Source organism: Rana temporaria, chromosome 2 (assembly GCF_905171775.1).
Source record: "Rana temporaria chromosome 2, aRanTem1.1, whole genome shotgun sequence".
NCBI lineage: Eukaryota > Metazoa > Chordata > Amphibia > Anura > Ranidae > Rana > Rana temporaria.
Window position 1 is genome coordinate 456581279 of NC_053490.1, and position 15271 is coordinate 456596549.

Consider the following 15271-nt stretch of genomic DNA (forward strand, 5'->3'; position numbering starts at 1 on the left):
AAAGGAAGAAATGGAAGAATACCAACAAAGTGTGAAACCTTAACCACCTCCCGCCATATCAAGACAGGAAGGCGGCTGCAGCTCTCCAATTTTGGGAAAACGTCATGACGCCGTCCCACGCTCACCGCACGTGCGTGCCTGCAGAGGCGGGCAGTGGGCGATCGGTGGTGTGCTCTGAGACATAGCACATTACCAATCTCGGTAAAAGAGACGATGATGAGGCTCTTTATTCATGTGATCAGCTGTGTCCATTCACAGCTGATCACATGTAAACAGTGAAATGTCGGTTATCAGCGTTACTCTCCTCACACAGTGTATGAGGAAAGGATAGCCGATCAGCGGCATTTTCTCACAGGGGAGATCTGCACTGATTATCAGTGCCCTGATATATCGGCGAAGCCCCAACAGTAATGCCTATCGCTGCCCATCAGTGCAACATATCAATGCAGCCTCATCGGTACCCATCAGTGAAGGAGAATTTTTTTTTTTTGCAAAATTGATCAAATGCCACCAAATTAAATCTTTGTCTGAACAAAAATGTTGTTTGGGTACAGCGTTGCATGAATGCGCAATTGTCGTTCAAACTAAGACAATGCTCAAAGCTGAAGATTGGCCTCGGCAGGAAGGGGGTAAAGTAGTTTAAAAAATAAATAAAACAATTCCGTGATGCCTACATTAAAAAGTGCTTTGCCTTGCACTAGGGTGCATTGGCTTGTTTGCTGACGTCAAGAGTACTAGGATACCTGCTCCATATGCTGTGGCCACAAGCGGTCCTCTCCTACTCTTCTCCGGGTGTATGTCACTTCCAGATGTACTGTGTGGGATATTGTCACTGCGTGGCCTGCCCTGATGCAGCGTTTCATTGCCCTGAAGTTTTCAAGAGGCATGTCGGGAAGTGATGCTGGGGACTTATCTGTTTTTCACCAATGCCATCCCTGATGCTAGAACATTGTAGGATTAATGATCTTTTTAACAAAACTTACATTGTAATTCGCCTGTTTGGGTGTGAAAAAAGTTTACATGAAATATTTATCCTTCCTGTTGGTCTTGCACAAGAGGTTTTGTTTTTAGTTTCTAAAACAAGGACTTTGAAAAAAATATTTGCTTTTTGGGAAATTCCCAAATGACAATTTAATGTGGCATGTTTTCATTTTAGGATGGCCCCAGAAGTAATCTTAGCCATGGATGAAGGACAGTATGATGGAAAAGTAGATGTTTGGTCTTTGGGGATTACTTGTATTGAACTAGGTATGTCCATCCTGATGTCATGGGTTTTCTTTTTCTTTTCTTTTTTTTTTATGCCAAACATATCCGTATGTCACTGGAAACCTTGCAATGCTAAATTCGATAATTTATATATTTTATGGGGCATATTTATAAAGCAGTAAATGACATTCATTGCATGGGAATCTTCCTGGTGCTTTTGCTGTAAATTACAGTGGTTCACCAACTTTACAGAAACAAATTAAAGCTGAATACCATACCTCCTTCCCACTGTACGTACCTCTGGGGATGCAGGGCTGTCAGTGTGGCCGCAGCCAGTCTAGCAGTGTGTATAGACGAGAGCGATTCATTGTGAGAATGCTGACCAGTCAGTCTATCTGGTCTGTCCCGGAAGCACTGGCCAGAGAAGAGGGGAGCCGGCGTCTCAAATTCCCTGGCTGTGGCGGTTCTGACCGCTCAACATCCTCAGAGATAAGTACAGCAGTGACTGGAAGTGTAAGAGGGAGGGGAAAGGTGGTGCGGTGTTCACCTTTTTTTTTTATTTGTACAAAGTAGGGAAGTGTGTGTGTGTGTGTGTGTTTTTTTTTTTGGGGGGGGGGGTTATACCATTGGAGAGATTTCCCTTTAATTTTTGCCCCCGTGATAACCATTTAGCTGTCTTTGGAACAAGTGTCCCCATTAAAACATTGGGAAGTTCTGAACATATGTGCAGAATCTTATGACTGAAAGCCTGGTTGGGTAAAACAGCCTGTAAAAGATGTCTCGCTCGTATGCCCTTTGAGGAAGGATGTCTCTTTGGTAAGGCATTTGACAAGTTCGTAAAGGATGTCGCTGGCTGAGAGGTCCTTCTCCAACGGCGGAAGTCTTTAAAACCTCCCTCTTCAGGGGCTTCTACCACCATCAAAATACAGAGTACCATAACGCGGTCATCAGGTTTCCACTGCTCTTCGTTTCCATGCAAGACTTGAGCTCATGCACATTTGCTTGTCTGGGTGCCACCTGATCCACATTTTATTCATAAGCTCACTTTCCCATTCGTGTCTCCTGGACGATTAAAGCCGCAGCCACTTGCCATAGTGTTACCAGTTCAGGTAGAATCACTATTTCTCTTCTGTTCATGGACGAACACAGCAGCCTTTGACCTTAGGGTTATTCACCTTCCTTCCAGGAAAGGAAGGTGAATAACCCTAAGGTCAAAGGCTGCTGTGTCTGTCCATGAACTCAGAGAAATGGATTTTACTGTGAGTACAAAAATCCTATTTTTGCATCTTGGCCTTTCTAATATGTATAGTCCTCATCCTTTAGTCTTCTTTATAATGCAGTCTTATCATGGTTACTATATAGAGTCCTCTTGTTCTTATCGCTCTGTCCAACCGCATGATGAGCTGTATGTCAGTCCCAGTTTGTCAGGCATTTTTAGCAAAACCCAATTTGAATATTTTTTTTTTGATGAACACTAAATGGTCAACGCAGCTTCTTGCCTATGTTTTCCATTTTTGCCCCTTTTTCTCCCTTTCGATGTCTTTTTCATGTTGTCCCTCTCACTCAATAGTTGTTCTTGTATACTTCCCCCTCTATGGTTCTCTTCTACTGTATTTCTTTTTATGGTTCTCTACTGCCACACTTCCCTCTCTATGGTTCTTGTTTACTGACCTTCTGTCTCATGTTCTGTGATTCTCTTTTGCTGTTTAGCCATCTCTATGGAACTCCATGTATATACACTGTGTGTATGTGTACATAACCTGGTATATTAGAAAACACTTCCCTAAAGACATATTCGGCTTGACATTACCTTTGGATTGATTGAAGCAGGGAAAATAATTGCTCATTGTAATTGTAGGAAGAGGGAAGAATATGTACAGTAATTGTTGAACTTAACACTTTGATGTTTGTTCTCCACAGCTGAAAGGAAACCTCCTTTGTTTAATATGAATGCAATGAGTGCCTTATACCACATAGCGCAGAATGAGTCTCCTACACTTCAGTCTAGTGAATGGTGAGTACCGCACATGACTGTCCAAATGTTCCATCCTCATCACTGGCATTGTGTGCTTTCCAAACAGTCACCGTGGTGTTCATTTTAGAGATCGGATTTAAATCCGTTTAAAATTCGCAATTTTCTCAGAACTCATATGAAAAAGAAATAAATATGTAAAATTTCACATTCTCCTAAATAAAAAGTGCAATCCTGTTACATGGTCAAAGTACCATGTGGTGAGCAGTTAATACTATGATAATGTAATTTGCAGTGACACATTTTGTGAATTTAGCATACAGCTGTATACAATATCACTGACTATACTTGCATACAAAAATGTGACTTCTGCTGTGAAATGCATACTTCAATGCAGTCTTCTCAAAAACTAATTTTTTGTTCTCTATGCTGCTGGGTATATCTGTCTTCATTTGTAATTTTACTATTGTTCACAAATTCTCTGCTAGATAGTTATCACTCTTAAGGAATATTTAAAAAATATAGCTACCTCTATTCACCTACTGTGGAGATTGCTTGCTCAATTTGTCTAGCATTTCAAGGAGTTGATGGAATAATTCCCCACTGACCTCAGTAGGGAAAGTCTGCTTATTCCCTTGTTACAGATACACCTTGATGTTTTTTTAAAAGTGCTTATCCAGGGATCTTGTACATGCCCTAAGCCGATACGAAACCTGCTTTATGTGCAGTGAATCATTTGACATTTATCTGTGCTGCCTCCTGTAAGTTTATATGCAAGTATCCATATAGTCAAAGGGAAGCAGCAACATAGTTGGTAGGTTTCTTTGTACCGTGTACAGGAATCTGTCAGTGTGATTGACAATATCACCCCCCCCCCCCCCCCCCCCCCTGTCTAGTCTTGCTCTCTGACCAGATCCACTTAGCTTACCTTATTCTAGCTCTCTAACCAGTACAGGCAGCTGCATACTGGTTCACTAATGGTGTAGACAAAACAAACATGGCAACCACCCCATGGTGCACATGGAAGAGCTTTTCGCAGAGTAAACAAAGCAGCATTTACTTCCCAGCATACTCGTCTTCTAGCAAAAAAAATTAAATTACACTGCCAAACCGTTTGCATGAATAAAAAAAATGCACATTTGCAAATGTATGTGGAAAGCTGTAATGCTTTGTCAAGGGCTGTCTGTCGTGTAGTCCTAACTTTGTTCTATGAGAACCTTCATGTTGAGCATACATAGCTATACTGAAGTTAAATTAAGTGCAGGTATGCTTAGAGGCAGCCCTTTCTTTCCGAAAGACGCATGCAAAGACCAGAAGCGCAGCAAAGCACAATGGCAACTGATCGTCCAGTGTGTCCCAGCACCAATTCCATTAGTACAAACAAAAAATGCCACCCCAACTTATAACAAGCTTTTGGAGTAAGATACACATGGAATGTGTACTTCTGAAACATGCTGTAAAGTTTTCACCCTCATATTGCAGTAAGTTTAAATTTGATGGGCAGCACAATGGCTAAGTGGTTAGCCATCTAGCAGCACCGGGGCCATTGGTTTGCATTCCAACCATGGCACTACGTGCATGGAGTCTGCATGTTTTCCCTGTGTGGGTTACCTCGGGGTACTCCCAGTTTCCTTCCAAAGACATGCTGGTAGGCTATTTGGCACCTGTCTAAGTCGCCCCTAGTATATGTATGTATAAATGTGAGTCAGGGCCTTAGATTGTAAACTGCTTGAGGGCAGGGACTGATGTGAATGTACATATAATAAAATAAAGACAATTCTTAGCTGCTTGCGTTTCTACATAAGACTTTCTACTGTATATGAGAGACAACTTAAAGCCGTCTGTTGTATTTTTTTCCACATCACCAGTTAGAGTAGAGATAGCAGGGTGGACTAGTTTACCACAGCTGTGTGTGGATATAGGGCTGAAAAGCCTGAACCCTGTAAGCTGTTCTCTGTGTGCATCTAAATGATTCATCCTTGAATGATTAAACTTTTTATCTGCTGCAAGTTTGAGAATAGTATGCAAATTAGAATCAACCCTTACCATAATATGTTACTTACTATCTCCTAAGATTTTGGCAATTTCTTTTAACCTTTGGTTTGTTTGAGTCTTGGCGTAATGTGCCATAAATTTAAACCACTGTATAATTTTACAGCCAAGTTGTGTGTTTTAAAATTTGAACAAAATGATTTCTCTTGCACCCAGCTTTGCTATTTTTCAAAAGAGAATGAATTAATATAAGATTCATTTAAATGATTTATGCTTTATAGTTTTAAAGTTCTCCATATCTGAAAGATGAACGAACGCTGTACACCCTCCACACTCCCCCTTGTTCCCGCTGTACTTGCCTCCATGGGTGATTAGCTATTACTGCCCACGCAGCTGGTGCATGGGTCCAAGGATTTGAAAGCGGTCTGCTTCCCCTTTCCTTTTGGACACTGGAATGGATAAGAGCAATTCTAATTGGTGAAAGCAGTCATGTGCCACCATATGACTATTCAGAATGGCTTTGATCCATCGTGGAAGAACACTGAGGCTATCAAAATGCCAGACCTTTGATTCTTACTGCCCATGCAGCCAGTGCAATCATATATCGGGGTATGTACTGGGGGTGGGGAGGGTGTATGTTTGGTTAAAGTGGATTTAAACCCTCACATTTACCCAGTGAAGTGAACAGCCTCTGATGCACAGGGATGAAACAAATCTCCATACATCAGTTTTACATATCTGCTGTCTTCCGCTTTATATATTCTTTAGAAAGTTCAGATCATGCTAGATTTTCTCTTCCTGGTTAGCACTGCAGTAAAGTCTGGGCATACAGCCAAGACAGCTGATTGGAGGAAAGGCACACACCCTCTTTCCTCATAGGTAGAGATTTTCAGAGCAGTTTGTTAACCACTTCCTTACTGGGCACTTAAACCCCTTCCTGACCAGAGGACTTTTTGCGATTCGGCACTGCGTCGCTTTAACTGACAATTGCGCGGTCGTGCGACGTGGCTCCCAAACAAAATTAACGTCCTTTTTTCCCCACAAATAGAGCTTTCTTTTGGTGGTATTTGATCACCTCTGCGGTTTTTATTTTTTGCGCTATAAACAAAAATAGAGCGACAATTTTGAAAAAAAATAAAATATTTTTACTTTGTTGCTATAATAAATGGCTCAATTTTTTTTTTTACGTTTTTTTTTAATCCTCAGTCTAGGCCGATACGTATTCTACATATTTTTAGTAAAAAAAAAAAAAATCGCAATAAGCGACTGGTTTGCGCAAAAGTTATAGCGCCTACAAAATAAGGGACAGAATTATTATTATTATTTTTTTTTTTTTTTACTAGAAATGGCGGCGATCTGCGATTTTTATTGGGACTGCGACGTTATGGCGGACACGTCGGACACTTTTGACACATTTTTGGCGCCATTCACATTTATACTGCAATCAGTGCTATAAATATGCACTAATTACTGTATAATTTTTTTTTTTACTCGAAATGGCGGCGATCTGCGATTTTTATTGGGACTGCAACGTTATGGCGGACACATCGGACACTTTTGACACATTTTTGGCGCCATTCACATTTATACTGCAATCAGTGCTATAAATATGCACTAATTACTGTATAAATGCTTTTTTTTTACTAGAAATGGCGGCGATCTGCGATTTTTTATTGGGACTGCGACGTTATGGCGGACACATCGGACACTTTTGACACATTTTTGGCGCCATTCACATTTATACTGCAATCAGTGCTATAAATATGCACTAATTACTGTATAAATGTGACGGGCAGGGAAGGGGTTAACACTAGGGGGTGAGGAAGGGGTTAAATGTGTACCCTAATTAGTGTTCTAACTGTGGGGGAGGGGGGGTGACTGGGGGGGGTGACCGATCTATGTCTCTATGTACAAGAGACACAGATCCGTCTCCTCTCTCCCCTGACAGCACCGCTGTCTGCGAGAGCCGGGAATGAGAGATGATCTCATATGTAAACATATGAGATCATCTCTCATTGGCCGCACAGATCGCCTAGGAAACGGCCGCTCCGATTGGCCGTTCACGGCGATCTGTGACTGGCTGTGTCCAAGGGACACGGCCAGTACAGAAGTTCCCCGCCGCGCGCTCGGGAGCGTGCGCGGGGAACGTGTAAAGGAGAGGCCGTAAAAACACGGCCTGTTAGAGATTGGGAGCCGCGCTGAGGCCGTACAAAGTCGTACGGCCGTCAGCAAGTGGTTAAATCAGTCAACTCTGTGCTAATCTATTTATAGCATCCTCCCCAACACCAAACTGGGCTGCTTTTATCATATTTGATGGAGAGCTTGTCAGGAGGGAGCAGGAGACAACTACGACCGGGACATGGTGTTTTGAAGATGGATAACCAAACATTGCAGATATGTGCCCAGCTCAAATTTCATAAATCGGGTTTACATCCACTTTAAAAAAAAATCCTTTATTTTTGTGAAAAGGTAAACTTGCACTTTTACTCCAGGCAAACCACTAATGCCTTGTTTCCACTGCACGGATCGGTTCGGGTCAGAAAGAATGGAGCGGTTAGAATGGGACCGGTCTATTCTGTAGAGCATTTCCACTGCAAATCGGACCATCCGGGACCATGCAAGGTTTAGAAAAAAAGACTAGCACATCCACCAATCAGTGAGATGTATTTGTAGGTTCGCCCTAATGGAACCGTTCCATTCTCTATGGCCCCACATCTGAAGCAGGACCCAGAATGGTCCGGTACGGTTCGCTTTTATGGCACGCTTTCATAATGGAAACACCCAAAAAAGCGAACCGAACCGTACCGAACCGAACCGATCCGCTCAGTGGAAACGAGGCATAATACACCCTTTGAAATGCATATATATGAGCCGTTTTAGCTGCCAGAGGATTTGCGCTTCTCTCAATCTAGTACTGAGATTGAAACAACCCAGTCAGACAGCATATCCAAGTTGGTGACCTAACTTTGCTCCATAAAATAAGGTTTACCTGTAGGTATAGTCAATATTTCCTAAACTTGCAGTGTTTAGGAGATGTCACCAGCTGCATGCTGTGTGAATATCACTGGTGCATATGCTCTGAAGGAATGACATATTCATGTCGTTCCCTCAGAGCTGTGTGTCGTGCCCATGACTCCTCTGTGTGTGCATGAGGGTGACATTATCACCCGCTCGGCCAGGCAGATGGCATGTGCATGCAAACCCGGAAAGGAAGATCTGGTGCAGATGGAAGCCCTGTCAGCGGTGACATAGTGCTAGTCTACACACTCCTGTTAAAATGTCAGGTTTATGTGATGTAAAAAGATGAGACAAAGATAAATTAATTTCAGAACTTTTTCCACATTTGTGATGTGACCTATAAAACTGTACAATTCAGTTGACCAACAAACTGAAATCGTTTGGGTGGAGGGAAGTAAAAAAAAATTAAATTAAATATTTTGGTGTGCAACCAATACTTTAAGCACCTTTTTGATTCTATTACAGCACTCCTGTCTTTTTGGGTATGAGTATCGGCATGGCACATCTGACTTGGCACTGTTTGCCCTCTCCTTTTCAAAAACAAAAGCCTAAAGATTTTGTGCCAATATTGACTGGTATTTGGAACTGTTCATAATTCCCTCTACCTTGAATAAAGCCCCTGTTCCAGCTGAAGAAAAATTACCCTAAAGCATGATGCTGCCACCATCGTGCTTCTTCACTGTGGGCATGGTGTTCTTTTAGTAATGTGCAGTGTTGTTTTTTGCACCAAACATATCTTTTGGAATTATGGCCAAAATGTTCAACCTTGGTTTCATCAGATCATAACCCATTTTCCCACAGGCTTTTGGAAGCCTTCAGATGTGTTTTTTTTTTTTTTTTTTTTTTAGCCAGGCTTGGATATTTTTCTTTGTAACAAAGGGCTTCCATCTTGCTACTTTATCCCATAGCCCAGACATATAAAGAAAAAGGGGAGATTGTTGTCACATGTCACATGTACCACAAAAGCCAATACTTTCCAGATAATTCTGCAGCTTTAATGTTTTTGTAGGCCTCTTGGCAGCCTCCCTGACCAGTTTTTTTTTCTCGTTGTTTTTTTTTTTTTTTTTATCAATTTTTGAAAGACGTCCAGTTCTTGGTAATGTCACTGTTGTGCCATTATTTTCTCCACTTAATGATTACTGTCTTCACTGTGTTCCATGGTATATTCAATGCCTTGGAAATTCTTTTGTACCGTTCTGACGAATACCTTTTAACAATGAGATCCCTCATGCTTTGGAAGCTCTCTGCGAACCATGGCTTTTGCTGTAGGATGTGACTAAGAAAATGTCCCTACTTGAACAGCTGAACTTTATTTGTGGTTAATCGGAGGCACTTTAAATGATGGCAGGTGTGTACTGACGCCTATTTAACATGAGTTTGAATGTGATTGCTTCATTTTAAACACGGCTAAATCCCCAGTTATAAGAGGGTGTGCACACTTATGCAACCACACTATTATTTTTTTACTCCTTTCACACGAGCAGTCCAATCGGGTCTGCCTGTCAGTTTATCGGGAAGGCCCTTCATTCTCCTTGGGTTTAAATGGACAAGTGTTCATTTACACCCGCCTATATCCAATCTGATCCAATCCTCTAAAAACAGATGTTACAAATGGCAGTCGAGTGTAAATGGACAGGTGGTCGGCTTATATCCAGCAAAGATCCATGGACAGATGAGCAAAGTGGATTCCTGGTGTATTCGGCCCTGTAAGAAAGGGGCCGAACACATAATGTAAAGCTGTTCTCCAGAATACCAGAGCTTTTCCAAATGTAGTAAGTACTCCGTATGTGTGCAGACATAAAATCATTTATTTTATAGGTGGCTCAGAGCATGTTGTTAGCTAGGTCACTGTAAAATCTAGCTGTGTGAACAAATATAACAGAACTTTTTCCTTCCTGTCACGTTTTGAATCATGAAAATTTTTATTGAAACAAAAAGAAAAGGCGCATACAAGAGCAATCTGTTACAAAATAGTTATCTTTTCACTTCCAGGCTAAAAAAAAAAAACTAATTGGCACCAAGACCTCTTTTGGCAAGAGAAATTGGTAAATGTTAAACCAGAACAAACAATACAACCATAACAAGGATCAGATAAAATATAAATATATCATATCAATATGTAATTGCATAGGAACCAATCTTCTACAGCCACTAATTTCTTTATGCCACTAACATTAATCTCTGCACCAAACTAAAAGACATCACACCTGCAGATGTCAATGGAAGATTAACCGAGGTGAGGCCAATTTTCCCACATAGAATAGAATTTCCACGAAATTTGCTGAAAAGTAAAAAAAAATTCCCCATATAAGAATAGTTTACTTGTTCAACCCAATGTTTTTTTGTGGCGATAAGAATTGACATTCCAAAGCAGGCAATTTGTTTACGGGCGACGTAAAGCGGTATAAGCTTTGCAGCGTGAGTCCGAGAGGTAAGCAGTTTCTCATTCAGTGCTCTCGGTAAGCAAAATATAGGGTCTTGAGGATATATTTTCTTTGACATCTGTCCCTTACCCCAATAGTTTCGGACAATGTCAGAACAAATGAAGTCCTCCGTATATCGTTCATATTTAGGGCATAGAAGGGAACTCCTCCTTCTCCCCCATTGATATTATTGACCAGGGTTTGTGTAAGCTCTGTGCAATAAGAATAGATGGGAGAGTTTTTGAGTGGGTGAAACCGACACAAGTGGGGTAGATGTTAATTACATTTCCCAGATTTCTCCCCCGACTGCTCCCAGGTCCTACAAGGCAATTTGGATGTGTTGTTGGAAGCATTAAACAAAAAAAACAGAATATATACAGGAGATCCTACCCTTTTTGTCTTATTCTAACAGAACATCCTATACTTATCTGGTGATCTGCCAAAGTTAGATTAGACTAACGGGTCTGAGGCTGTAACACATGTCTTAGCTGGAGATGTCGGAAAAACTGTCGTCTGGGAGAGCAAATTCTTCTTAAAACTCCAAAAATTATTTAATCACAGTGCCAGAATATAGCTGGACCAGATATCTAAAAGCCTGGCTAATTCCACATAGGTGGTATTTTGTCAAATTGGGGTCAATTTCAGAAAGCCCCCTATGCTCAGGTTGGCCTTGGTATATGATACAAGAAAAAATTCCCACTACTAGCGCTACACCATAAGGACAATAAAACACAGTGTTTTGTGTAGTAAAAAAAGATGAAAAAACCTTTCCGTGCAGCTGTCAATCACCTGAGAACATGGGCAAAGAACTGAAACAAAAAATACAGCGCTCGAGGATGGAGTACGAATCACTTTATAGTCTTAAAGTAGTGCAAAAATATACACATGAACTGAAAAATTAAAAACTGCACACTAGGCAGAAAGTTTAAACAAGCGAATCTATTGCAAAGTCCCCAAACACTTGAACAGTAACCATATGGTGATAGTGGGATAGCAACCTGAAATCACTGCTGGGAGAAAGCTTCCAACCAAAGTACACTTCTGTAGTATATGAAGGTGGTACAGCCGTTAGTATGCCTCTAAGCAGGGAGATGAAAAACACACAGCGGGGAGACAGCATCCACGCTGGGAGTGAACATAGATGTTATTCACCTGCCGAGGGAGAAATGGCTGTAGTTCTAATCCAACAGGGAGGCCGATGGGGGCGGGATCACTCCTCGCAACGAAGGATGTAGGGCAGTGAGGGAGATCCTGGATGGGAACCACCGTGCCAATACGAGGACGCCGCCGCGTCAATCAGAAGCGAGGAGGGAGGGGTGGAATCACCGCTGCGTCACATGAAGGGGAAGGGAATGAAGTCCGGACTCTATCCCTCGAGGGTCATGTGACTCCAGGGGCCAATCAGTGGAAGAGATAGACGAGCAGTAAAATCAACATGCTGAACGTCACTGAAGGAATTCCCAGACTGTCAGTATCTCAGCATTGGCTTCTTGTAAACAAGTGGGGGCATAAAACGAGATGGGGGTGAGCCGTGACTGACATGTTTCGCGTGCCAGACGCTTTGTCAAAGTCACGGACAGGCAACACCACCAGATTAAAATAGGAACATGTAACAATCCCATTGGATAATGGCGGGCGGGGGGACGGATTTAAAGTATTAACCCCACCATCACCATTCGGTTCTTTATTTAAAAAAGCAACATATTGAGTTTGCAATTATTATGTTTGTTGATATTAAACTAGAAACACCCAATAGTGACACATATACAAAAAATAATAGCACATATACAAAAATACATAATACATACATTGAAAATGAATGAAAATAAAATAAAAAATAATAAAAAATACAATATAAAAATAAAAAATATATAAAAAATAAAGAATAAAAAATATAATACAAAACACAATGTACTCAACTCATAACATAAATATTAGTGACATGAACACATTTATCTATAAAAACTATCATTTTTTAAAAACATGACGTTGAATAAAAAGAGCCATAAGCTCTGTATACTAAAATTTAATTCAAGTTTCGTTCGTAATGCTGAGGATATCTAGCTCCTCGTTAAGGCCACCTGGTGACAAAGAACCCATCCGAAAGATCCAATAAGTTTCCCTCTTGCAGAGGAGGGAAAATCTTTCATTAGCCGTAAGTGACCCTATTGGAATGGACTCAATCGCCATGACCTCCAGGCACTTAAAATCTTTATTATGGGCCTGCAGGAAGTGTCTAGGTACACTGTGTTTGTCACAGCCCTTTTTGATAAGGCGTCTATGCTCGCCTATTCGTATCCGTATATACTCCCAGCAGTGATTTCAGGTTGCTATCCCACTATCACCATATGGTTACTGTTCAAGTGTTTGGGGACTTTGCAATAGATTCGCTTGTTTAAACTTTCTGCCTAGTGTGCAGTTTTTAATTTTTCAGTTCATGTGTATATTTTTGCACTACTTTAAGACTATAAAGTGATTCGTACTCCATCCTCGAGCGCTGTATTTTTTGTTTCTGGCCTTGGTATATGCCCATAAGGTTTTCATTAGGACAATTGTGGGTGCAGTAGCGGGTAAGTGTAAGAATTCCGCCTCGGTGTATGCCATCTCTGATGGCACTAGAAGACTACAAATGGGGTCTCGCTGATCTAGATGACCCCCACCCCACCCATATGTTGTAACTGGGAAGCAATATAGGATGTTCTAGATTGGGGTACTGCTAGTCCTTCTTTTCCAGTCACTTTTAATGAGACATCTTCCTGTATGTGGCTTTCATTTACGAAAACAGAAGTGGCTGTGCAGAATGGTTCCTATGGGTTGATGTAACTTCTACCTCGCACTGTTTTACTAAATGAGTCCACCAGAATTTCATATTCCCAACGAACCCACCTTCTTTCTGATAAATTTTCCATGTGTTGGCAGTAGCATGGTCTTTTACTTGGTAAGAATATTAAGTTGCATCTTGAGAATGATTAGGATGAGCAGTGATCATGGCCTAAGTAGTGCATTTGTTTCACGTTTGGGGTCTCTTCTATGTGAACACCCAGTTCCCAGTGTGGAATTACATTGTCCATTTCTGGAAGCTTGCAGGATCCTAAATTGGTGTGAACATGTGATACCTTCCCTACAACCTCAATCGGTGTACATGTATGGCATTTTTATTTTCTTTGGTTCTCATTCTGGTCACCACCCAGTAACTGAGCGGTCTCCATTGAACTGTGGTTGGTATGCTGGCAGCTAGCCCAGCCTGTTCCTGGAAGTGTGATAAAGTTTACCTTGGCTTATGTCAGGACAATATCCCAGAGCTGTGCCTTAAAGTGGTAACCCTTACAGAGCTGTAATGTATAGAGAAGACTTTTGTTACTGCTTAAAAAAAAAAAAAAAAAATAATAGCTCTCTCCCAACAATCACATTTTCCTTCCGATTAGAATGTGGGTTTAAAGTGCAATTCCATCGAATGGTTTGATTTTACCATGGGGTCTTTGCTGCACTTTGTGAGTTTTGTATAGACATCTCCTCTCTGCCCTGCCATGGCTACGACATAAAAATCTCACCTTAAGCCAAACCAGTTCTCATGCACTTCAATGAGCTCTCTGTATTTTGCTATTTAAAGTTCATTAGCAGAGGAAGGGCACAGAAATGAGGCATCACTCTCTAAATTGGCTTAAAGCAGAACTACACTGCATCTGAGCACCACAAGCCAAAACTTCAATTCAATTCATTTTTAATATTTAAAGAATCTGCCCATCCAACCAAGGCTTTATCTTGCTGAGAATCTGCTTTGAAAAACACCCCAAGCATTTCTGTCCGTGGCCATCTTGAGTAAAGGCAGATAATTCATGTAGCATTATCCTCCTGCAATCCATCTGCCCTTAGCTCAGGTATGCAGGCATGAGTGTGCGCTTAGCTGAGAAAATCCCTCCTCATCCCCTGAAGACTCCTGGGATGTATGTTATCATTTGCTTAGGCCTGGAAACCAGGAAGTAACTGAAGAAATAAACATTTTTTTTTTTTTTTTTTTAAGTTTAAAATGGGAAAGTATACCATATTTACTTGTCTATTTGCTAATGCTAGCGACTGTCAGCGAAATCAGGCTGTACGCAGAGCACACAGCCAGATATCGTGTCTCTAATAACACATTTTGTCTCAATGATATGCAGCTTAGTTAAAATTCACTCACCATTCATTCGATTTCACATTAATTCAAGTCAAGAGACATCATCGCCAGACTGTTATGTTCTCATCTCGGCATCCCAGCATCACCGGTCCCCGATGCTCTCACAGGCTCCTTTTTATTATCACAAGATCTCACAAACAGGAAGTGATGGCTGCAGCAGCCTATCGCCTCCTCCGTGGGAGGGAACATCACAGGATGTCCCCTTTACACAGGAAATGTCCATATAAGGAGTTGACAACACAAGAAATATAGCTAAAGAATACAATACAACAGCAACAATAATACGATACAATAATAATACAATAACCAATGAATACAGTTCCTGATAAGGGGAGCTTATCTGCAAGTGTATGTTCACGTCACCACCTCCATGTTGATCAGGCATACAGAGATGACAAGAGCATATATCCGCTAAACCGATAATGCGTTTGCAGAGAGGAAACATCCCCACCAGGCAAACGTCTGTGCTTCACACAGGGGCCCTTT

General features: G+C 41.3%; 1 protein-coding gene across 1 annotated transcript in view; it reads left to right on the forward strand.

Annotated features, from left to right (window-relative positions):
* Nucleotides 1–15271, forward strand: part of TAOK1 (TAO kinase 1) — a 137704-nt gene that overhangs the window by 90503 nt on the left and 31930 nt on the right. Inside the window, exons 9-10 of the mRNA XM_040338555.1 lie at nucleotides 1157–1248; nucleotides 3127–3220. Coding sequence (XP_040194489.1) covers nucleotides 1157–1248; nucleotides 3127–3220 — 186 coding nt within the window. The remainder of the gene's footprint in view (nucleotides 1–1156; nucleotides 1249–3126; nucleotides 3221–15271) is intronic.